The sequence below is a fragment of the Corvus hawaiiensis genome, chromosome 4 (genome assembly GCF_020740725.1).
Source record: "Corvus hawaiiensis isolate bCorHaw1 chromosome 4, bCorHaw1.pri.cur, whole genome shotgun sequence".
Classification (NCBI taxonomy): domain Eukaryota; kingdom Metazoa; phylum Chordata; class Aves; order Passeriformes; family Corvidae; genus Corvus; species Corvus hawaiiensis.
In genome coordinates, this window is record NC_063216.1 from 1193570 (window position 1) to 1216948 (window position 23379).

General features: G+C 42.5%; 1 protein-coding gene across 5 annotated transcripts in view; it reads left to right on the top strand.

Annotated features, from left to right (window-relative positions):
- ADIPOR2 (adiponectin receptor 2) overlaps positions 1-23174 on the top strand; it is a 45078-nt gene extending 21904 nt beyond the window's left edge. For all 5 annotated transcript variants that reach the window (XM_048301059.1, XM_048301061.1, XM_048301064.1 and 2 more), the window contains exons 2-8: positions 728-963; positions 13478-13597; positions 15453-15624; positions 16069-16255; positions 17318-17505; positions 18725-18918; positions 20418-23174. In XM_048301059.1, the coding sequence (XP_048157016.1) occupies positions 796-963; positions 13478-13597; positions 15453-15624; positions 16069-16255; positions 17318-17505; positions 18725-18918; positions 20418-20549 (1161 nt within the window). In that variant the 5' untranslated portion in view covers positions 728-795 and the 3' untranslated portion in view covers positions 20550-23174. The remainder of the gene's footprint in view (positions 1-727; positions 964-13477; positions 13598-15452; positions 15625-16068; positions 16256-17317; positions 17506-18724; positions 18919-20417) is intronic.
- The last annotated feature ends 205 nt before the right edge of the window (positions 23175-23379 follow it).

The window sequence follows — 23379 nt, forward strand, 5'->3', positions numbered from 1 at the left end:
CAATTACTTTTCTGAGTAGAAATCATGGTTATTGTTTTCGGGGGGATTTACCTGTTTCTGATGGCTCTGATGGAATGAACAGTGTTTAAATTTGCGTGCTCTAATTCCTTGCCCAAGTAAAGGTATAAACCCGTTCCTGGCAGTGATTGTGACCGTGTTAATTCAAGCAAGGGAAGCATAACTGCTCTGTGTGCTACTGCCCTCCTTGCAGTCTGTTTAAAATTAGTTGCTGCTTGAGCTCTGCTTGAGCTTTGCTTGATTGCTATAACCAGTACTTAATGTCCTAGTTTTGGTGAAACCTAGACTGGATAACTGAGCTTGGGTATGAGCTTCATACCTGCAAAAAATACAATAATTGTGGAGTACTTGTGATAAGTAGATTATTTCTAAATAGTATTTACAGCCTGGTGCTTGCAACTTTGTAGAAATAATTCATAAAAATTTGCTGTGGTTTTGTAGATTTACTGTTTTATGAAGCTCACTTTTCTATCATCCTTCAGAGTTGTGTTTCACTTGTGTTAGGGTATGAAACTGTTAGTGGTCTCAGGATGAGAATTCATTATCCAGCAGTGTAGAAATCTGTGTGATTGATCTGGTGGGAGTTTGGGCACATATAAAGGCAGTTGTCATAGCTGTTTGGTAGCTCGTAAGCAAGCTCTTCTTCCAGCCAACTTTTGCACTCTTCTTTTCGACTGCAGTTGAGTTACACAAACCATTTGTCTTTCAGAGCCAAGGCATAATCAGCCAAACTGAACCAAGAAGAAAGAGAATATTTGAGAAGGCTTCCAGCATCTCATGAATGAGCTAACGGAACTCGATAATGCTGGTTCTCCAGAGCCGGGTCTACGGCTCAGAAAAGGACACATGTCTGACACTGCAACAGCACAGGCAACCTTTGAAGAGGACAGCTCTCAGGAGAGCCTTCTTCTAGTGGAGCCACCACTGTCTTCTGATCAGGAAAATGTAAGTCATATGGTTACCTGTTAGGCTTGATAGGAAAAATGAGTTTTGGCATAAGTGCTTCAGCATTTTAGATAGCTTTCAGAAATGTGGACCATGAGCCTACAACCTTTTAATGCCTGCTAAATAACTGTAATAATACCAGGAAGATTCCAGAAGTATGCAAGTTGAATGTATGGGAACTTGGGTGACAAGACTGGGCATAACTAGTTTTACCAGCTTTTCTGTTTTTATTTTTTCCTCAAAGAAATGGGACTTGTATTGGTTTGTTCTCTGCTGAGATGCTGCTCATACAAAAATATTTTTGTTCTGTAATTTTCAATTAATTATAGGTGAAAGGAGAAGTATTGACTCCGGCTGCATATAATCAGAACCTTGGCTAATTGATATCTTTCTGATGATTAGGACAGAAAGATCTGTTTGCAAGCATTCCTGCTGGAATTAGACTAAACGATGCACGATATCCTGTCTCAGACAGCAGCCAGTAACAGACTCACAAGGAAGAGCAAAAGGATGGGGAAGCACCTTGTGTTGCTTGCCTCAGACACTCTCCCAGCCTTTAGCAGTTGGTGGCTCACACATTTTCTAAGCCAGTGGCAGTGTTTATAAATTTTTGGTGCATGAACCTTTGGAAGTTTTAGCAGCCACAACATGCAGAAAGGCATCTGCAGCTTAATCAGGTGTTCTACAAAGACAATGTCTAAGCACTGGACAAAAGTACCTTCTGGTTAGACAGTTCCAGAAATGTAATTAATGCTTCTCCCAGGATATATTCAGGTAGATATCAGCATAGTTAAGTGGAAGAGGCCTTTGTCTTAGACTCACTATCCAGTTTATCATGGAGTAATGAGTTTACTGTATCAGCTCAGTCACAGCAACTGTGTGGTTTTAGCCAGCAGCAAAAACATGCTGGTGCTACTTAATGTATGTTGGGCTGTGGCTGTAATTGCATTTGCCACAAATTCTGGGTGTGTGTGTGTGGCCCCCTGTCATGGATCAGCTGACATGAGAACTGGTATTTGCCTTCTCAGCTTGATGAGTTGGAGACCTTACAGAATTTAGTTCTGTGCATTCTTGTAATGAGAAGTCAGGGTTGGTATTCATGTCTAGTAAGCCAAGCCAAGGCGCTCGCAGCTGTACTGCTGTGACTTCTCTAGGACATTCTCAGTACCATGACGAGGGAAATACCCAGAGTCGTCTTCTGCTTTGTACAAGGTTGTGAAGCATGTGTTTAAGGTGGAAGGCCTTGGCCAAGACTGGTTAGAAAAAGAAAAGTTGAGTTGTGCTAGCAGATATTTTGAAGTTACATGTTTATCTGTTGGTGTTTTTGGGATCATCTGTTTTGAAGGCTGTTGTCATTCTTGCCTCTGACTTTCCTGGTTGAATAATGAGAGTTACCTGTTGCCTGTGGATGGAATAGCCAAGGTAAAAGTCCATAATTGGTTACGTGCTTTAATTCTTTCTGTACATTTGCTTAGCTACACAGAAATTATCTGGATGAATCAGTGTTTAATTCTAACATTTTGGAAATGAAATGATTGAAGTACTTTCATTCCCTCTTTCAGACATTCTTAGCACATGTTGTCTTTTTGGTTTTTTGCTTTCATCCATACAACAAAAGTTTGTGGGTTTTTTTGTTTTGGCTCACTACAAATGTTTGGTTTTCTCATGTTTGATTTCTCTTTCCTGGTCTTCTAAAGTGCTGTCACAGAAATTTGTTTTTGCCATTTGGGCCTTGCTGTTCTATCTTAATCTGTATCACTTTCTCTGCCATAGATGGCCTCCTGCCTTTTTGAATTGTTTTTTACCCTTTTATTCCTGTCCTCTGTGATTTCTTGGGTTTGTTAGTATGATGTCTTTAAATTGTTTTTTGTCTTAAAAGGCTGAATAATTGATGCTTCTAATGGATCATCCCAAAACACTTTGCTGTCAAAAGTACCAATATTGGCTTGCCAAATGGCCTTTATTATGTGATATTTTGCAGTGTTCCAAATAATCTGGAAAAAACATCATGCTGTACATCTTCCTCTGCCTTGTGTAAGCCTCAGCACAGCTGTTGCTCGAATGTCAGCTAGGATTCACTCTTCTGCTCTGCTGTGCATTCTGGCTCTGTGCAACTGTCTCAGCAGAGAGACTTATTAGTTCATTAGCATGACTTATAAGTTCAAAAGCCTGGTTTTCCTCTGGTCTGGAAGAGGTTCATGTTTAGATAACAGTAATATAAGGATATTGTTCTTGGCTAGATGGCAATAGTACTCAGGCACTCAAGCTAAACATAGCCTTATAAAAGGTCTCAAGTAGTGCTCACTGCATCAGTGTTTAGTGCTAAATGCAGCCACGATGGAGCTGATGGTAACAATTCCTTGTTGGAGGAGGGACGTGGATGAGGGCTGTGTAGTGTCTTGATGGTAGAACCCCCATCATCATTTAATATGCTATTAAATGCTTCTACTTAGGAAAAGCTTTTATCATAATAAATATGTATTCTAAAATGTACTGGGCCTAAGACTTGAGGTATTAGTGTAAAAATGTGTACCTTTTTATCCTGTGATAATACTGCATTGTTTATTTTCCCACTGCCTCCTATTACCCTGCTTATACCATTGCAGCTCTTTACTTGTATAAAATCTTCTCCAAACTCTCCTGTACAAGATTCCTTTCCCTTTCCCTACTTGTATATCCACTTCCTGCTCCACTTGTAGAAGTAAGCAGTCTGAGCTCTTAAGAGGTAGTAGTTGATTTTGATGAATTATTTTAATAGTCTTTTCTAAGGAGGAAAGCATGGAAGCATGTCATTATGTTGTTCAGAATTATTTTCCATCTTCCTCGCAGCTTGCATTATATACTGTGTACTCCTCATTTTGATGGGCCAAAATATTGGTCCTCATAACTAGTAAAGCATTTTCTTGGGAAAAAAAATGGAGATAATATTAAGAAATAAGATTTACTCCTAAAAGGTTTTTTTCTGAGGCTTTTGACCCTGGCACCAGTAACCTACCTGGGAGGTTGCATAGCTGTGAGCTAAAAATTAAAGATCTTACTTCCTGTAAATTGTGGCATTCAGATACATGTAGCAAAGAATTACTAGCCATATTGAACATGCTTATTCAAAATAATAATGACACAGCTGCATCCTTCTGCCAGTGCTGTTAATCTGCCAATTATATAGTGATTCCTATGAGAAGATACAAGTCATACATCATCAATATCCTATTTATACCCTCTCAGTCTGTGTTTTATTCCATAACTCTGTTCTCTCCTAGAGTGCAAATATGTCCACAGATTATCCCCTCTTCCAAGTACCAGTTTCAAGGACTAGATACATGTCTTGCTATCTTTAAACATGAAATTAGTGTAGTGGCAGGTGAGTGGTGAGCCTTCTGTGATTTGGAGAAATAGTAACCATTTGTCTGTATGGTAAGCATTTGATGATGAGAAAGGGATCAAGCAAGCTGCATAATTCTTCTCATTCCTTCAGCAGTTTAAACCTTTTTTCCTTTTTCTGGTTTACACTATGTGCTGATAAGGCATTTTTCAGCAGGTGCTTCCCTCCTGTAGCATCCTGGATTGCCTTGCCTTTGGGACAGCATCCTTTCTCCTGTCCCAGAGTTTCTGTGTCTTAACTGCCTTTGCAATTCCATCAGTGATAGTTCCTAAAGAAATCTCTCCTGCTGTGACTTTGTTAAGCTGACACAATCAAATGCATGTGACTTCTTACAATGTGATGAATGGGCTCTTTATGCAGCCCAAAACCCTGTGCTTGACTCTTTCCTTTTGTACTTAAACCTGTCGGTGACAGGAGGTAAACAAAAGAACCGTTTTCTTTCCCTTTGTTTCAGTCATCTCATCGGGTTTTCCGTGCTTGGATGCCGATTGCTTTCATCTTCCATGCAGTTGAGCTGCGTTGTGCAGTTGTCCTGTGTGGCACCAAAACGTGCCCATAAAGTGGAGACCTGTTGCTTTGAAGTGTTTGGTAACCTACAGTAAGGTTCTGGGAGGAGGTTTGTGTAGCCCTCAAGTCATCTGAATGGGCAGAAGAAATTTGGGTAAATACTCCTCTGGATTGCTTCTCAAGGGAGTATGGGCTTTCAAAGGAGAACTTAATTGACCTCTGACAAATTTCATGATATCTCCATGTACCTACAGGAGTCTTTCTAGAACATAAATACCAAAGTGACTTGAAAGAGGAAGGCAGAAGGATGTAACAGGATTTCAGGTACAAAAGAGAATTTCTAGAGTAATTGAGGGTGAGCAAATGACTCGAGGCTTTTAATTTGAATCCTAGGACTTACTCAAAGCCGCCTCTGTTACAGAAGTGTTTACATGTTATCTACAGAAGCAGACTACAGACATACTTTTTGGTATTGCAGCAGGGTGCATGTAAATAAATGGAATCGTCAGCTTGGCTTTCTGGTGCATGCCAGCTGAGTGAAAAAGACTGAGGTGAAGTCTTGAAGGTCAAAGGGAGACATTTGAGTCTTAGGAATAGTCTTTCTGGAGCTAATATTTGTTAATTCTGATTGTGTGAAATTTCATCCTTTGTAGATCTACTTGCAAGTTTAAACCATTTAGCTTCCTTTTCAGTCTGGCGTTTTTCTATTGGTTCTTTGGGGTTATGATTGCAAAGTTGGCATTTGCTTCTGTATTTGCCTTCTTCCTCCATTGCATTGCAGGTTTTATTGGTAGAGTGTGAATGGAAGAGGCCTGGCAAAATCAAGTTTGAGGTCCCACCAAAGCACATTTCCTTTTGTTTTAAAGCTGATTGTGTTCAAATGTTGTTGTTCTGTAGATTTCTTTATTATCTCTTCCTTTCCTCCATTTTTGCAACTCTTGGGAAGAAATGTTATTTCTTTGAAAGCATGTGAGTTGAGATTTTGCTTCAGATCAAAAGATCTTAACATCTGCATTTCTCCTTCACTTGCTGTTCTAAGAACTGGAAGTAATGTGAATTTTACTCAGACTCCTAGTCACTGAAGTGCTTGAGTAGAGTAGGTTTTTTTTTTTTTTTTTTGTACTGGAAAGCATTTTTGGATACACAGAGCAGAATATCTCCAAGTATTCCCACTTAGACAGTATGAGGACAGTGTGACACGTTTATGGAGATGGTTTCCAGGCTCCACAGGCCTGAGTTGGTCAGATGCTGATGCCTCCCTTGCTGGCAGTTGATGTGCCTGGGTTATGAGCAGACTGTGAGAGCTTGAAAGGCTGCAGAAAAGGCAAACTGGTGACCCAGTCAGGCATTCTCAGGCAGTGCCCAGAAGGCTGGTAACATGTAGGAAATGTCCATGTCTCTGTGTCTGCTCTGTCTCCCAGAAAACTCTCGCCGAATTACCAAGGAATTTGTCCTAGGTGAAGGCTGTTGAGTTGCAGCTGGGTTCAACTGTGTCCCATTACTGTGGAGTGTTTCCGTGCTTTGGGAGGGAGGGGAAGTGGTGGTGCTCAGAGTTTGCTGCCTGCCAGCAGGTTTTGTAACCATTGCTTGCTGTGCTGCGTGTTGAAACTAGGAGAGGGAGGGAGTAGTTCTGTTTATAATTCACTGGCACAACAGTTTCCCTGGACAAGGGTTGGATTCCACGGGTTTTGCCTTTGTTCTCCTGGAGATCATATCTGCCTGATTTGGGCAGCAGCGGGGGGGTGCGTCGACCTTTCACAGTGATAGAAGAGAAAAAAATAGTGTTGTGCTGGTGGGTTAACTTGCATCTTCCTCCAACTGTTTCAGATTGATTGACTCTGCTGTTATGTTAAGTTCAGGAGTACACTTTCAATCTCTCTTTGCTTATTTTTGTAACAGAGCATTTCTTTTTCCATAAGCCCAGCATGCTTGTTTTCTTTTTCTCCTGTCAGGATTGACAATGGCAGAGGAGCAGAAAAAGGCACATGAGACTCTTCTGCAGTAGAGACAATTTGTACAGGCTCTCCTCCAAACTGTACTGATGAGCACATGTGGGCATTGAGGCCTTGGGCCCTCGTCAAATACTGGACATTAACAGAAAATCAGTAGCAGCTGCTGCTGCTGCTGCTCAGAGGTTCAACAGACCTTTTCCATCTGAAGATACTTAAGAAGGGAGCTAGTTCTAATCAGTGTTCTAGCAAGGCTGCTGAAACCAAAATGTGACTTTGTCCTAGGACTATTTGCTAAATGCGTTTTGAATGTTAGTGCTTGTTTTTAATGAGTGCCAGCAAGCAGTCACCCATGACCAGTTGTGTAAAGCTGTTTTCAAGTGCTATATTAAATGGACTGTATCTTTTATAAGAAGGTGACCTACAAAGGAAAAACATTAAACTCCAGGAACCTTCAAGTACTTGACATTTTGACCAACAGGCCTAAAGGGTTTTAAGTGCTAATGAAAGACTTGTTTTGGTCCAGTGACAGCAAACGCAACTTTGCACACCCTGCTTAGAGGATGGATGTAGTCAGCCTTTTGGAAACTGTGGTGTGGCTGTGTTTACAAACTTGTCAGGGAGAATGTGAATTCTAAAGGACAGAGCTGTTATTTTAAAATAACTTGGTATGTGCAGAAGTTAGGGGAAGTCGAGGAAAGTTTTATGGTGCTGTTCGTTTCCGGTTGATTTCTTACAACACAAAGAATACAAGTTGATGAAATTCTGAAAGATGTGCAACAGGCTTTTAGAAGAGATGGCGTGGCAGCACTTATTGCTGCTTCCCCCTTACAAGAGGCTGGTTGATAAAAGGTCAGTTGACAGAATGGGCACAGAGGAGTTGCTGCTGAAAAAAAGCAATCTGGCCAGCTGAAAAGGATGTTACAGAGCTGTGATTAGAAAAATAACATTTTTATATTATAGCCTTGAACGTATCTTGGCCATTATGCTGAATGCTCTCGAGTTACTGAATCTGGCACACTGCCCCAAGGAACATAAAATGACTTGAATGTCATGTTAAGCACTATTAATCATTCATCTGATGAGATCAAGATAAACAAGAGTAAGAACTCAGAGTCATGTCTAGACTTTGTGACTTCAGTTTAATATGGGGGATAACAGTGGTATTGTAAATGCAGCAACATATGTTTGTAACTTGAGTTTTAGGAAGAAACTAGGGTATAAATACCATGTCATATAATATGCCATGACTCAGTGTTAATCAAGACATTTGGTTTTTCTGAGCTATCTTGCCTGTGTTCCTACCAAAGCACAGAGTTCTGTCAGGGCAGAGATCAAGAAGAGAGTGGGGGAGTGTCTGTCAGCAGCTGAGGGAAGCAAGAATATCAGAACAGATACAGACTGCGTGGTACTTTGAAAATTCCTGCAGTGGTAGGTTTAGGGCACTGGTGACATCGTGGTGGTGACTTGGCATGACAAACAGTTGACCTTTGAGACCTGGGAGTTCATTAACTGCAGAGCTTAATACTACATAGGTATGTGCACAGTCAGTTAGGCTCCTGGGTAACTGAGTAATGGCTCTGTCTGAAAAGAAGCCCTGATACAGAAAACTTGTGCCCTTTCTGGGGTTTAGGAGAGTTTTATTGCTGTTACTAATTGTCCTAGTTTTGACTGGGATAGCTGATTTTCTCCCTGGCAGCTGGTACAGTTCTGTGGTTTGGATTTAGGATGAGAATAGCATTGATAACACACTGATGTTTTAGTTGTTGCTCAGTGGTGCTTACCCTGAGTCAAGGACTTTTCAGCATCCCAGCTCTGCCAGCGAGGAGAGGCACCAGAAGCTGGGAGGGAACATGGCCAGGGCAGCTGACCTGAACTGGCCAAGGGGATATTCCATAGCGTGGAACATGGAGCCCAGTGTATGAACTGGGGAGAGCCAGTTGGGAGCTGCTGATCTCTGCTGGGGGACGGGATGGGCATTGGTCAGATGGGGGTGAGGGAGGAGATGGCCACTTTTTACAGAGTAAAAGGTGGCTCTGTTCAGATTTAACTTATGTTTTAGTTTGCACACTCAAATCAACAACATTGATGAGACTTTCTGAAGTGATGAACCAGAACTTGCTTGTCACCTGTGCAAGCAGCAGTCACGTGCAAACTCTGAAACTTTCTAGAAATCTTCAAACTGACATCAAGAAACTACAGACCAAAATACGCTTTGACTGCTTGAAGTCCATTGAACATAACTTAGTGAAAAGTGGGAAAAATGTTTCTGGAATCTTTTTCTGCAATTATGAATTGACTTCTGACAGGCTTTTCCGTAGTAAGGACATTATTAAACAGCATGTCTATTAACAGATTTGAGAGTGATAGTATAGAAACTGTTAGTCTATGTGAGAAGGATAAGCTGTTGTAGTAGACAAGAGAAGTATGTTGCATTTACTAGAGCAGGTTTTACTGCACTTTTCTCTGTAACAGGATCTTTGGCTATGTGATCTGACATTTTTGGACTGCATTCAGATGAGAAATTCTTGTACTAAATGTAAACCTTTTTTTACCTTTTGTACCATTGCTATATAAGAGTGAGATTTTACTGTTAAACTTTTCTCATGATCAGCACTGTGCGATGGAGCTCTAGGGTGTCTTGCTCTTCGTTTGCTCTGGTGATCTAAGTCTTGGGTTTAGTATTAAATCTCTTTGATCCCTACCAAAACATGCTCTGAAATTCTTGTTTAGATGATGATCTGTCCCTGGAAGTGTGTTGCCTGGTTCTCATACAAAGTGATATAATTAAGTCTGATCTCTACCTTTTTCTTCTACATTCTTGTCTGTCACTTTATCACAAAAGAAACTGTAACACTTGACAAAATAAAGTGAATATGGATAAACCAGTAAAGCTGGTTCCTCTGGATATTTTCACTTGTCCTTCAGATTTGTTTGATTCTCTGGTACCGTTACTCAACTCAGATTGTACTTATACATCTGTTGGATAATTTCCATCTCATTAGGTACCTGTGCTGGTTTTTGGTAGCTTTAACACTTTGGGAATTTGCAAAGGCAGTAGGATTAAAGTTGGAATGATTGCTTGGCATTTCCATAGAATTAAGTGTCCAGACCTTTTAGAGTGTAAGTACCCAGAAGCCATGATTTCTGATTAATGTGAAAGACTGATTGTATGCATTGCTGCATGTGTGCACTAGAAGAGTGACAACTGAGGATTGTAACAAGTTTGCTTGTTACAAACAAGGGTTTTTTTTTAAAGGTACTCTAAAATGCTCTGAAGACTTCACAGAATTATTTAGTCAAACCTGGGATGCTTTAAAAGAAGTTGAGTAAATGAGATGATGTAAAAGAACATCTGGAACATCCCTTTGGCCTATGGTCTAGGAACTACAAAGGCAAAAGTTATTCTTGAAGCACTTAATTCAGGATATACCATAGCTCATTAAAAGTGGGAGTATCAGAGTTTTCTTCTGGGCTCTCACTTCCTTCATGGTCTTAGAAACCCAATATGTTTCTGATTTTAAAATGTGATTCTGTGGGCAGGACTTAGAAATAGTTGAAAACGGGTCCTAAAAGAATGTGCCTGCTTGTGTTGTTATGGTCTAGAAGTAGTCTTGAATTTCTGATACAATCAGCCAAAGAGGAGAAAATAGGTGAGTCCTAAGATATGAGGGAACTTGTCATAGTGGAAGTGTTACCTTCGGAGCAGAAGAGTGGTATTTTTTCCTTTCAGTTATTGCCTTAAGAACTGAAGGTCAGTAGACTCCTTCAGATTTCCAAGTGAAAACTGGTGTTGGTGTTGCCCTCCCCTCTGGATTTCTGGCTTCCAACAGACACAGTTTACTGTTCTTCCCAATGAGACGGTACAGGAGGGAGTCAATGGAGGATGGATGTTCCAGAACAGGCCTCATTTTGCCTCCTTAGCAAGAAAAGGACTAAGAAGCTGAGCTTTAGTTTTTTTTCCCTTGAATGCTAATTTTGCAGTTTAATGGCAGGAAGGAGATAGTAAAATCAATTCCATTTTTTGGCAGTAATCTGGACTGTGTATATGATATGAATTCCTTTTATCACCAAAAGAAGCTCAGTAATGATTTGTTTGTAGGCACGTGGCCAAAATGCAAAGATTTTGGACTAGTTCAGAAATAGCTGTGCTCTTCAAGCTTTACAGTCTGTTCAAATTTAAGCCTTCCCATCATTCTAGAAATGGGAGTATGTGCAGAGGGGGAAATGAACATTTTTTGGCTTTGAGTCACTGGGCTGACCACAATGAATACAGGCTTTGATTCCGTAAGGGACCTTTTTCCTTCAGTCCACCCAGTTGTGTAAGTTGAGGATGACTAACTTGTTCACCCCGTTTGAGCTGGTTACTGTGTGCTGCTGGGGGAGGCAATTCTAGAGCAGCTGAAAGGCATAGCAGTGCTTCCTCTGTCAAACGCACTGGAACCTAAATGCCAGCCTTGCTTTTCCATAAAGCATGCTCCTGGAAACCAAAGGTTTCTTTGGGTGCTAAATTGTGCAGACTGTCATGAGCATCTTATCCAGACCTCCACAGCAGGGGACTTAGGCTAGTTGATCTTTAAAGCTGCCTTCTAACCCAAACCATTCTGTGTTTCTATGACCTTGAGTTAATTATTTATGATACTGAAAGCTGAGAATCCTAGAGAGCTCCATTAGTAGAAAAAGCCAGTAAAATTGACAGTGTGAGAAATAATGTCAGTGAATGTTGTTGAGTCAGAATGAAACCAAATTTTTAAAAAATTCCAATGCCTAACAGAAATTGTGCCTGTTTTAGAAGGATATTAAACCTGTTTGCATCTTGCTGGTGCCTTTCTGAGTAGAACTAGTGGGATAACCTAGGCAGAGTGAGTGTATTTAATACTGTCTTATTCTGCTGGAGAATCTGCTTAGAGCTGGTCAATATATCAATCGTTGCTGTAAGATACGAGAGATTGTTCAGAGGGGTTGTTCACTGGAATGATAAATGAAGGTGAGCAGACAGTACAAGGGACATGGGTTATCCACAAAGATTTGTTTATGCAATCAAGTTTTCCTAGTGTGGACAAATGTGAGGTCATATGTAAAACTTGAAGGATGTATATACTGTGTATTACGTACCAGAAATTGCATTCTGGATAAGCAAAATTGGGTCAAGAACTGATTGATGGGACCTCTTTGAAAGATGAAGCTTCAGTGACTGCAGCAAGCATTGGTTACAAAAGCAGGTATTAGCATGTCATTTCTCTATCAAAACCCCAAAAATATTGAAGACTCTGGATAGCTCACTGTAGGCTAGAAGAAGTCTCCTTTTTTTATTCAAAAATTAAAATTTTAAGCAGCTCATTGAGTTAACTTGGCAGAAACAGTTAATAAGGCTTTACACTAAGGAGAGAGCTGTAATGTGGGACAAATGCACAGCCAGCTCCCATCCCTGGCTTGAACATTCAGGGCATTAATCTGCATTACTGATAATAATTTGTAGATATAGATAGATAGTAAGTGAGGTTATATACTATATTCTCAGCCACTTTGGATGGTGTTATTGATACATCATCTTGATTTGAAAGCTGTTAACCTTGATACGGGAATAGGAGGGGAAGAAGTGTTCTGGGAAATGTGGAGGAGGCCAGTCTCCCTCTCTGCTGGCTGTGGAGCTTTCTTGGCTTGGTCACGGGGTGCGTGGCAGCTCTCTGCATTAAGTCTGAAGCTCCTTCTCTCTTTCCTAGCTTCCTCCCAGTTGTTTTCCTTGGAAGCTGAAGTGTTGAACGGAGTCTCTGATGGGCCATGAGCATTGCAGGAAGCAAACAGGAATGTAGAACTTCCATGGCTCCCTGCATCTCTCCTGCATGGGAAGCTAGAGTGTATCATAATATGCAGATGATGTGATAAGTCATGATAGAGCAGAAAACTACCAAATGTTGTTCCTGTGAAGTTATTAATGATGTGTACCAGCCTGATATCCCAGCTCAGGAGATCGTTTTAGTTTTCCTTTTCATAATTCTCTTGGAACACCTGGAGGAGATGGATGTTTCTCTATATTTGAACTTTGCTTAAAACTCTGATCCCTGTTCCTGCTTTTCTCTGATAATTTGCCTTTGTCTAACTGGCAGAAGTTTCATAGTAGTTTCTGAAATACCTTGAAAAATCAAACAAATGAGTAAATTCCAGTGCTGGATTACAAGCTGAACAGAAGTGTCAGTTAAACAGAATAGGTTTTTGGATTTGGACTGAAAATTGAGGTGAAACATTTCTAACAAGGTAAATGGATTCCTCTCCTTGACTTACCTTTTATTACCCTAAAATGCCAGATACATTATAGAGGCATTAACACCAGCACAGTGACATTGAAACATAAAATAGGGAGTAATCCTTCCCTAGAGGTGGGTATGCTGCAAGCCTCAGACTCCATACCTGGGATTTAATGAAGCATGGCTTAGAGGAGCACTGCTTGCTTCCAAACCTGCTGGAAACATATGCAGAATGGATTAGACATGTGAGTTGTTCTCAGATACCTAAGAATGTAATCATTTTTTTGCTTGTTCTTTTGAATTCTTTTCTCAGTGCTGTACATGGAAAGACTTCTTTATTTGCCAGGACCTCAAGTCATAGTTCTATATGGAAAACAACATCACCTTTCTCTGTCTTTCTATAAAGCATTTTCTCTGTTTTTTCCCTCCAGTGTTCTGAGGATAATAAACACAATGATGAGCCACCTCAAGAAGATGAAGGTTTTATGGGTATGTCACCTCTTCTACAAGCCCACCATGCTATGGAGAGAATGGAGGAGTTTGTGTGTAAGGTAAGAGCACGTGGAAACTGCTGAAGTAATTTCCTTTTTCTAGGAAGCTCCAGTGGGCAGCAGCTCCCTCCATTGGAGCGACTGCACTACTGATGTGAGGGAGAGGAGGTTCTCACTGTCCCCAGATGGGCATCTCGTGTTCTAGCTGGCAATAGTACACTTCCTCAGCATCTGTCTGTCATACAGGATTAAATTGTAGAGCGTGGAACAATAGGGATTTACAACTGAGACTCCAGAGCTGATCATGCAACTCAGGTGTGTCCCTTGAGAAACACCTGTGAGTGCAAAGCAGAATAAAAGCCTTCTGGTTCGAGGCACTTTGATGTACAAGGTCATTTGTCCAGATCTTTTCAGATTTGCAAATATTTTGCTCTTCCAGCACCATTTGCATCTATTGTAGAATAAGCTTTGTCCCTGACTTGAAAACAATACTGTATTGAAACCATACGTAAGTAAATCCATTGTAGATTTTGTAATTGTTGACCTTGGCTCAATTTTTGCTACTTTTTAGAGCCACTGGGCTGTGTCAGTCTCTGGCCCTCCTCTCTTGCTGAAAGGAATGCTGCCCCTTTATACACTGGTTCCTGCTGGGTTTATGAACTATTTTTGATGTTTTACAGAGGGACCCTAGTTACTTGGTGGTCTTTTGCGCATGGGTCGTTTTGGGGGTTTTTTTGCTTTTGTTGGTTATTTTTTTTACTATGCATCTTTGCCTCTTATTTTAAAATGTTTTGTAGGGTGGATTGTGTAAATTGAATTCCCTCCTTCTGTTTCTACTTCAATTCACATTTTTTGTTCATGAACTAAACCAGTTATTTCCTTGTTTAATGTATTTAAGAACCCAGTCTTTAACTGGGCTGGTTATTCTGAATGGTTTTGTTTTGCTTCCATGCACGAGTGTGGAGAATTGATTTAAAAACTCTGGGCTCTTGTTGTTGAAACTGAAATAAGAATGTAGCTTTCTAAACTTAGTGTTTCAGGAACCTTCAGCCTTGCTCCTGTAACTCTAGCCAGCCGGCAGATCCAAGGAACCCTGCAGAAACACCCCCGGTACATAAAGCAGTTCCCTGCCACCCCTGTCCTTGGCAGTGCTGCCAGCCTGAAGCCTCCATGTGTCTTGTGTTACTGAAGCAGTGCTGGGAACATCTGTGCACACTTATTTCCTGTGGAGCCAGCTGCAAGAATAGCTCTGTGCACAAACCCCTCTCTCCCTTTCAAGAAGAAGTCCCGTGGAATTGAGAGTCACGAGTCTGTTGCCTTAACTGCTCTGTCACCATTTGTTTTGTGAGCCTGGGAGCATTTTTTAGCCAACCTGAATAAGGGGTTAGACTCTTCTAGCTGGGCTCTCGCCCTTTCACATTTTTCTGGCCCCTGTTAGTGCTGATGGGTAGCTGCTTTTGCTAGCCTGCCCCAAATGCTAGCAGACAGTCAGGTTGGCTTGTGGTGGAGGAACAGGCTTACTTATGTATGGGAGAGAACTTACTCAGTTCTTGCAGGCTTCTTCAATTAAATGGAAAAGAATACCTGTAAAATAACAGAACATGGAAGTGAATTAGATGTTTTCCCTTCATTAACAGTAAAAAAACTCAGTAGCCTTCCTGTCCTATGAAATGCTGAAGTATTTCTTTCTCTGATGATGCAGTTCATAATGACACAGTTTTGAACAGGGAGCAGTGACTTTAGCATGGTATTTCCAGTGTAAAGCCTTTTCCCCAGAGACACCCCATCAGCTCTCTTTTGTTTTCTGTACTCATAGGTTAACTCCAGCACTTTCACTAACACGGGTTTTCTGACTATTTCCGTGCACTGATGGAACTCCATTCCCTGCATTTCACTAAAATCTTTCAACCCCTAGGTGTGGGAGGGCCGATGGAGAGTCATTCCCCACGATGTTCTGCCTGACTGGCTAAAGGACAATGACTACCTGCTGCATGGACACAGACCACCCATGCCTTCCTTCCGGGCTTGTTTCAAGAGCATCTTCAGAATACACACAGAGACTGGCAACATCTGGACACATCTCCTAGGTATTCTCAGCTTGCTTTAATCTAATGCTAAATCTAACCCAGTGGTTTCATTGCTCTCAAAGAAAAGAGAGCAAGACAGAAAGGGCTGTGGTTTGGTCAGCATTACCATTCCACTAGTAACCTGTTAAATTAGCATCTTGGTATATACCTCTCCTAATTTTATCCCGCCAGAGTTGGATGGGACTTCCTTAATCATGGCATACCATACAAACAAATGCTATAAACATTTCCTAATAGTTGATAAATTACTGGTAGATCCTTCTTTTCCCAAGTGTGTAGGTGTTTAATTGGGATCCCATTTCTTGCCACAGGAACACACTTAAGTTGCAGCTTCTCTGAGTGGTTTCAACTTGTGAGAGCCTTGAAGGGAAGTGGTGATGCTTTTAGACAGAAAAGCTTTCAGTATGCATGAACTTGACACCTCTCTGCCTTGCTGTTTTTCAGGATGTGTGTTCTTCCTTTGTCTGGGAATCTTCTACATGTTCCGGCCAAACATGTCCTTCGTAGCACCTGTGCAGGAGAAAGTGGTCGTTGGATTGTTCTTCTTGGGAGCCATACTCTGCCTCTCCTTCTCATGGCTCTTCCACACAGTTTATTGCCACTCAGAAGGTGTTTCCCGGCTCTTCTCCAAGTAAGTGCCTAGAGAACAGGGTAGGCCAAATAGGAAACAGGTGGGAAAACAGGGCTGGGATTTGTGCCTGGAGCCCTAGTGTGGGAGTTGTTCATTTCATGACTGCATGTACTTTGGAACAGAGTTGAGCAGAGATTTAATGCAGCTTCTTCTAATTATAGTTTGTTTCAGTGTGAGTTTTTGTGCTGTCATTTAAGTCTTAAAACTCCATCATTTTCTGCTGTTTGGCAGGCTTGTGCTTGCATCTTGCTGCTGTAAGTAATACGCCTCGAGCTTAGTTGCAGGACTTTGAATTTTTAGTGCCACCGTTACTTCTTGTCGTTTCAGCCGTTGTGACTAACTTTGAACCTTAAACTTATGTAAGACAGTTTCACAGTGTATCAAGATGTCTTGGTCTTTTGGTTTTACTGCACGTTCTTTTTTGGCTGGCTGCTGAATATCTCATATTTCCTAAGACTGTGCAACCCAGGATTCTGTAATCTGCAAGACCACCTCTAAGGTAGCCCAGCAGTTAAAATCCTCTGCTGAAAAATTAGCTCCATCAACTTTTGCAGGAGTATTTTGTCAGGGTGTGGTAAAAAGCGGTGGCTGTGGATTTCCTTTTTTATACTTGTGTACAAAAAACCAGCGTGGTTGAAAAATTGCAACATTATTCCACTCTGGTCACTGAAGCTGATGCCCAACTAACTCACACATGTCAGATACTGAAGTACTTGCCTTGGCTGTGTTCTCAGAACATACTGTGTGCCCTATCTTTAGAGGGCTCTTGCGCTGCTTTTCTCCTCTTCTGAAACTCAAATGTGAGTTTTCCTCAGAAAGCTTTGGTCTAAAGGCTGCTGAAGGTATTGCTGATGACTGTCTCAAAAATGGCCTTACTGGCTGTGTGTCAAGGTAATCCATTACTGTAGGTGGAAGAGTTGCCATCAGGACCTAAGCTGCAATAGTGAGAGTAATTTAGTTGCAGTGAGAAGTAGACAGCTGGTCCACTAAAGAAGAGTGTGTGAGTGTGAGGACTTCCAAAGGTTCCCATTTCTTATGACACTGATTTTTGTTTTCTTCTAGGCTGGATTATTCTGGCATTGCGCTCCTCATAATGGGCAGCTTTGTACCATGGCTGTACTACTCCTTCTATTGCAACCCTCAGCCTTGCTTCATCTACTTGATTGTGATTTGTGTCCTGGGCATTGCAGCCATAATTGTCTCACAATGGGACATGTTTGCCACCCCTGAATACCGGGGTGTAAGGGCAGGTAAGACCTGAAGTTAACTGTTTTACTTCTTGACTTCCTTTCCTGCTTCCTACTTGTCACTTGGAAAAACCACCGTGGGAAGACTTAAGAGAGCTTAATTTTATAGACACTTGATATTCTTGGATTGGGAGCTTGATGGCTTTTCTTTCAGTATTTATTGTACCCAACTGGATGCACAGATAAGGGCTGGTGCAAGTCCTGGAAGTGCATTCCTGAAATGGACAGTAACACATGCAGTAGGAAAGGTGGTGCAAAGAATTTCTAGCTGCATCTAGCAACTTTGCTCTCTCAAAAAACGACTGACTGCTTGGTGTGTGTATGTGTACTTGCAGTGCTTGTCCTTTTTTTGTAACACTAGACTCAGACACCAGCAAATCATTGAATGATTGAATTAATCTGAATGATTTGCCTGGATAAAACACAGAGCTAAGATAAAGACTGTTTTTCTCTTCGCATCATCAAAAGAACAAAACCAGATTTGGTTTCACATTTCGAGGTAGGAAGAAAGAGAGCTTTAGGGGGTAGCTGTGGAATGTGCACACAGCTGGGTTGAATAGTAATATTTCTCATTTCTTAACCTGCACATGCTGTCTACAGTAAATCTAGATTTCCTGGACAAGTTATGGGTACCTTCAGAGCGTTCAGCTTTCCAAACTTAAAATCTCTCTATGGGACAGGAATATTCCCCCCATGCCCACTGTTTTTACAAGTTTTCCGTCCTTGCTGCTAAACTCTAAACAAATAAACAGGGTTCTCTTATATGGCAGATCAGATGAGCACAGATGCTGCTTTTCTGTTTCCTAGGACTGCTTGTGCAGAATATGATAAACAATCTCTTTGTTGTGTCTCCTTGTCTTGCTCTTGAGCGGTTGTGGTGAAGTGAGGCGCAGTCTGTGTGGTGTCAGTTCCCTCTACAGGCCGAGAGCAGGAACTGGCCTCACGTACACTGGAGCTGGCAGGCACGATCAGGAAATGAAATACTCCAGCTATCTGCTGGAACACATAACTGAGTAGCTTCTGGTATATGAAGGAAGTTTGTGCATTCTTTAGCTTCCTTTCCAAAAAATCTCTTCGGGGGACCTCCAGCTTCAAGAGCTGTCACCTCTCTGCTGCTTTGGCAAATACTGAGTTTTCCTTCCATAGCTTTTGTGTTTTCATTGTCTCCCTTTACCGCCAATGTGTTCAAACCTGACTCTCCCGCATTTTCTTTACCTCCCAGGAGTATTTCTAGGTCTGGGTCTTAGTGGGGTAATTCCCACTCTGCACTTTGTCATCTCTGAGGGGCTCCTGAAAGCAGCCACAATGGGGCAGATAGGCTGGCTGGCACTCATGGCATGCCTGTACATCACTGGTGCTGCACTATATGCTGCCCGCATCCCGGAGAGATTCTTCCCTGGCAAGTGTGACATCTGGGTGAGTCTACTGAGTGACTGGATGAGGAGACCAATTTGAAAGCTGGTTCCCCTTGAGCCTGAAGGATGTTGTGTCAATGTTTTCTTATTGCAAGTGTCAAACTGCTGCACCAGGAGCAATAGGTGTTCAGGGGCCAAACCACTGGGCTCTCTGAGCCTGCCTTAGCTGGTGCCTCTCTTCCCAAGTTGTCACAACCTGGCTGGTCTGAGGTAACTGCTGGTGTGCAGATTCACCTCAGCACAGTTCTGGAGAGCTTTAACAGATGGGCAAGGAATTCTGCAAACATTTTTGTGTGTGTGTGTTGAGGATCCTACAAAGACACGTCTTTACCTTGCTTCTGTGCAGAGCAGTGCATGGTTATTTCAGTGGTGTTCAGTGTGTTCTCTGGGATCTTCCCCCTGTCTGGCTCCTCATCTTGTTATAGCCAGTGAAAATGCTGGACAGAGATGGTAGGCTTTGGGGGGATCCCTGGCCCAGAAGAAGGGAAAGTGGGGTGAGCAAGTGGGTGGTGGGGGAAACCTGGTATGAGGGAAAGCATCAATGAAGGCTTGAGGAGAAATACCTGAGGAGGTGTAAGGAAAGGAGTTGGGTGGAGCAAGAGTAGAGGGGAAGTGTACCTTTTGAAGGCCACTGTACTTGCACTTAGGATTGTTTAAGACCCCTAAAGAAGACTAGAAGTGAGAGTGAGGCCTGGTTGTTTGGCTTTTGCACAGCACCAGTTTGCTTGGTTTGTTTAAGTGGCCAAAGCATTGTAACTACAACGAGCTAAGCTCCAAAAGCACTGGTGCACCACCAGCTCTTTTCCAAGCTTCCCATGAAGCCTGCAAATACACATTTGTAGGAATATTTCAGGAGCATTATCCACAGTGGTATAGCTTCCCTCAGACAAGGCATGCTTTGTCGTGTAGCTCCCTCACGGATTTCATTCTGCTCTGCTCCAGTCAGTGACATCCTGGGCATTCATTCAGAACATCCAGTTGTTTCTAGGTTTTATTATAACGCCACGTTTCTCTGTTCTGTTTCTTGGTGGTAGAGAAACAAAATACCAGCATGCAGAATCCACTTGGTAAAACTTACACCTGTGACCAGAGCAGAGTTTGTACCTATTATCTGTAGGAGAGGACCCTTTTTATCCATAAACCACCATTGTGTCTTGTGGAGGAACTAATTTTGAAAGTGTCCTGCTTAAGCCTTTTGCCTAGGGTTCTGAAATGATCCTTGTCCCTTTGCAAAGATGAGTTACAACACTTCTGTTGCACAATTTTGGGTTGACCAGCTGGTTCAGGTGACTCTGAAGGGAAGGGGGGGGATGTGTGTGTGCGGAGAATTGGATTATTTTGCTGAAGACAGTAGAGGGGTGGGCTTTAACACACAGCTTGGAGAGCTCTGCAGCCCGTGGTGTGAGGCACTGCTCTGTGTTACTGTGTACTTCAGCTGAATGTGGGGCTGCTGAGGGCCAGGGGGCCCCGGGGCTGAACAGAAGCGTTTCCTCCCCGCAGTTCCACTCCCATCAGCTGTTCCACGTGTTCGTCGTGGCTGGCGCTTTCGTGCACTTCCACGGAGTCTCCAACCTGCAGGAGTTCCGCTTCACGGTCGGAGGGGGCTGCACAGAGGAGGAGGGGATGCAGTAGGAGCAGCCTTCAGCCCAAGGTCACGACCAAAAGAGAGCCGCCGGCACGGGCCAAGCATCCAGGCTCAGCAAAAGGAATACCTAAGAAGAATCCAAGTTTCAGCTGATGAGGCATGGAGCTTCATGGGGATTCTGACTAACCAAGATAAATTCTATACCTCAAGCAATGGAATAAATCAATTTGAAGACCAGGAAATTCTGAAAACCTAATTTATTCTTGGGATCTACAGATTGAGCTACAGAGGACCCTTTCCAAATCGGCTTCTGTTCAATGCCATATTTATTTGTAGAATTGGGGAGGGATAGCTTAGCAGTTTCCTTTTTTTTTAAAAAAAAAAGAAAAAAAAAAGTCAAGGTTAAATTTATATCCTCTTGGAGGGTTTGGGCGTTGATTTTAGATGCTCTTTTGGGAGAAAAACAAATTGTAAATAAGATTTCTAACTTTCTGTTTAAATAAAATTTATATAAATGTTTTAAACAATGGGTGGGGGGAAAAGGGTTTTTGTAAAGAATGCAACATGCAAGTACCACACACTGTTTCAATTTTGCACAAAACAAACGACTGCAGGAGGACCAGGTAAAATTCCCAGGAGTGAAGCACGTTGGCCCTGTAGATTTTCCTGGTGGCCAGCATGCCCTGGGCAATGTGGGGTCCTGGCCAGCACCTGGAGTAGGTTCAGGACATGTACACGAGGGTTGTGAAGGCTGGATTAATCATGGTGTCATTCAGGTCACAGTGTGAGCAAATGGATTTGCTCCAGTAGCTGGGAAGGTGCATTTGCTCCCTGCAGATGTGTGGGACAGCTGCCTTCCCAGCCCGGGTGGAGTGGGCAGTTTGGGATCATGGATCCTACAGTTGGTTGGTTTGGGTGTCACCCTAGGAACTGCAGCGTGGTGGGATAACTGCACATGAATGGCAAACAGTCCAACTCCATCAGTGCCTGCCTACACCCAAAGGCCCCCAGGGAGAGGATGGTTGCCATTTGCAAGCTTTGTTTGGTCTGAGGGATGATGGTAATAGACTTGTCAGAAAATAGTTGAGCATGTGAGGGGAAGCAGAGGTGGGGTTAAGATGGACTGGAAAGAGGAAGCTGTGTGCTCCAGTTAACAGGCACTGGCATCACCATCCTGTGTGTCAGGCTCCATATGCCAAGGCAGTTTGAGGGGGTTTTTTTTAGGAGGAATAGATCCCTAACCAGCCCAGTGCAGTTCCTCCTTTTTCTTTTTTTTCCTTTTTTTCTTTCTTTTTTTTTTTTTTTTTTTGTCCTTAGGTCTGCTTTCCATCTGTGCTTTTGCAATGGGACTGCTGGTATTTCTTAAGCCTAGACCTGAGAGTTCAGCTGGATTGCTGTGGAGCAGACACACCTCCTATATAAGGGGAGGCAAATACCCTTCTCCTGTGTAATTGATGTAGCTTGAGCTTTGGAGCCCAGTCAGAAGCCAGACTTGAAGGAGAATCTTTGGAGTCGTAAGGTGAAACTTGAACATTTTGTTTGTTATGGCACAGGTATTGCTTGGAGGCTTTAGCTGGAAATTCAGAGCAATTACCTCTCTCACAGATGAGTTAAACAGCTCACACCATGATGCAGTATTTCACAGGGAAGGAAGGAAAAGGGTGGTTGGTTGTTGTGCAGGGTCGGTTTTTTTGTTGTTGGGTTTTGGTTTTTTTTTTTTTAAGATTCCCTCAGGTTTCAGTTTTTATCCTTCAAGATAAAGAGGTGGATTGCAAGATCTTCCCATCCCCTGGATGTCACAGTGTGCTTTGGGGAGTTACTTTGTCTAATGGAGTCAGGTAGAAGCAGAATGGCCTCCTAAAGCTGAGTGGGTATTAAGGCTTCACCCCTCGAGTGGAGTAAAGCCTCTGAGAGCAAGGTCAGTGCAGAAGGAGGAGCTGCAGCAGTCTGCAGGCTAGAGGGATGTGTTCTCAGTAGGATCCCTCACTGGATGCCTGCAGGGCTGGAAGTAGTTGATACCAGGTCTGTGGTATTTAAATGAAGGAAAGAGCAGTATTACCTTGGATGTAAGGGCCAATAGCACTGGCATCCCAGACAAGGCTGGTGTGTGAGCGAAGCGTGGTACATATCACAACCAGAGCTGGCTGGAAGGTGCTTTGGGATACCTCTGAACAGTACCAGCAGAAGCAGCAGTCTCCATCCTGGGTCATCCCACGTTCACTCCTCGAAGGGTGATTGTAACCTGGTCCTACACAGCACAGAACTATTACAAAAACACAGTACTCCACCTGCTATTCTTAACCCAGTCAGTCTCTCCGTTCAAGAAGTTTGTGTGTTCCAATAAAAATAACCTAGCTGTGCACTTTTCTGTAGCTTTTGCTGAGAACTCTTCCCAGGTTGGCACCTGAATGCCTTACTCTCAGCAGTCAGAGGCTTGCTTGCTCTGTGTGCAGGTTATTGCCATAGAATAGTTAGGACCTACAGCTTCTTTCCTTCCCCATTAAATAGTGGCCTTGTTCAGTATATTTCTTTTTAACAATTGCTTACTGTTGGAAGCAATGAAGCACATTCTGGGGTTTTGATGGCTGGGGGCTCTGGTGATGGTTCCATATAAGATGGGATCTTATTACTTGCTGTATTCTTAACTTCTGCTAATAAAAGAACCAAATGGATTATTGTCTAGTTTGGGTCTTTCTGCACTGTGTGGGCAAGAGGGGGCAGGGGTGCAAAGAACAGGAGGTGGGGGGGAAAAGAGGGTCATTGCTGGAGACTTTGGTGGTTGTGGGCAAAATTTTAGGTGAAGTTCAAGAAGTTCAGGAGGCCTGGGCTTGAATTCCTGGTGTAGAGGAAATGCCTCCTCCCATCCTGTAGCCATGT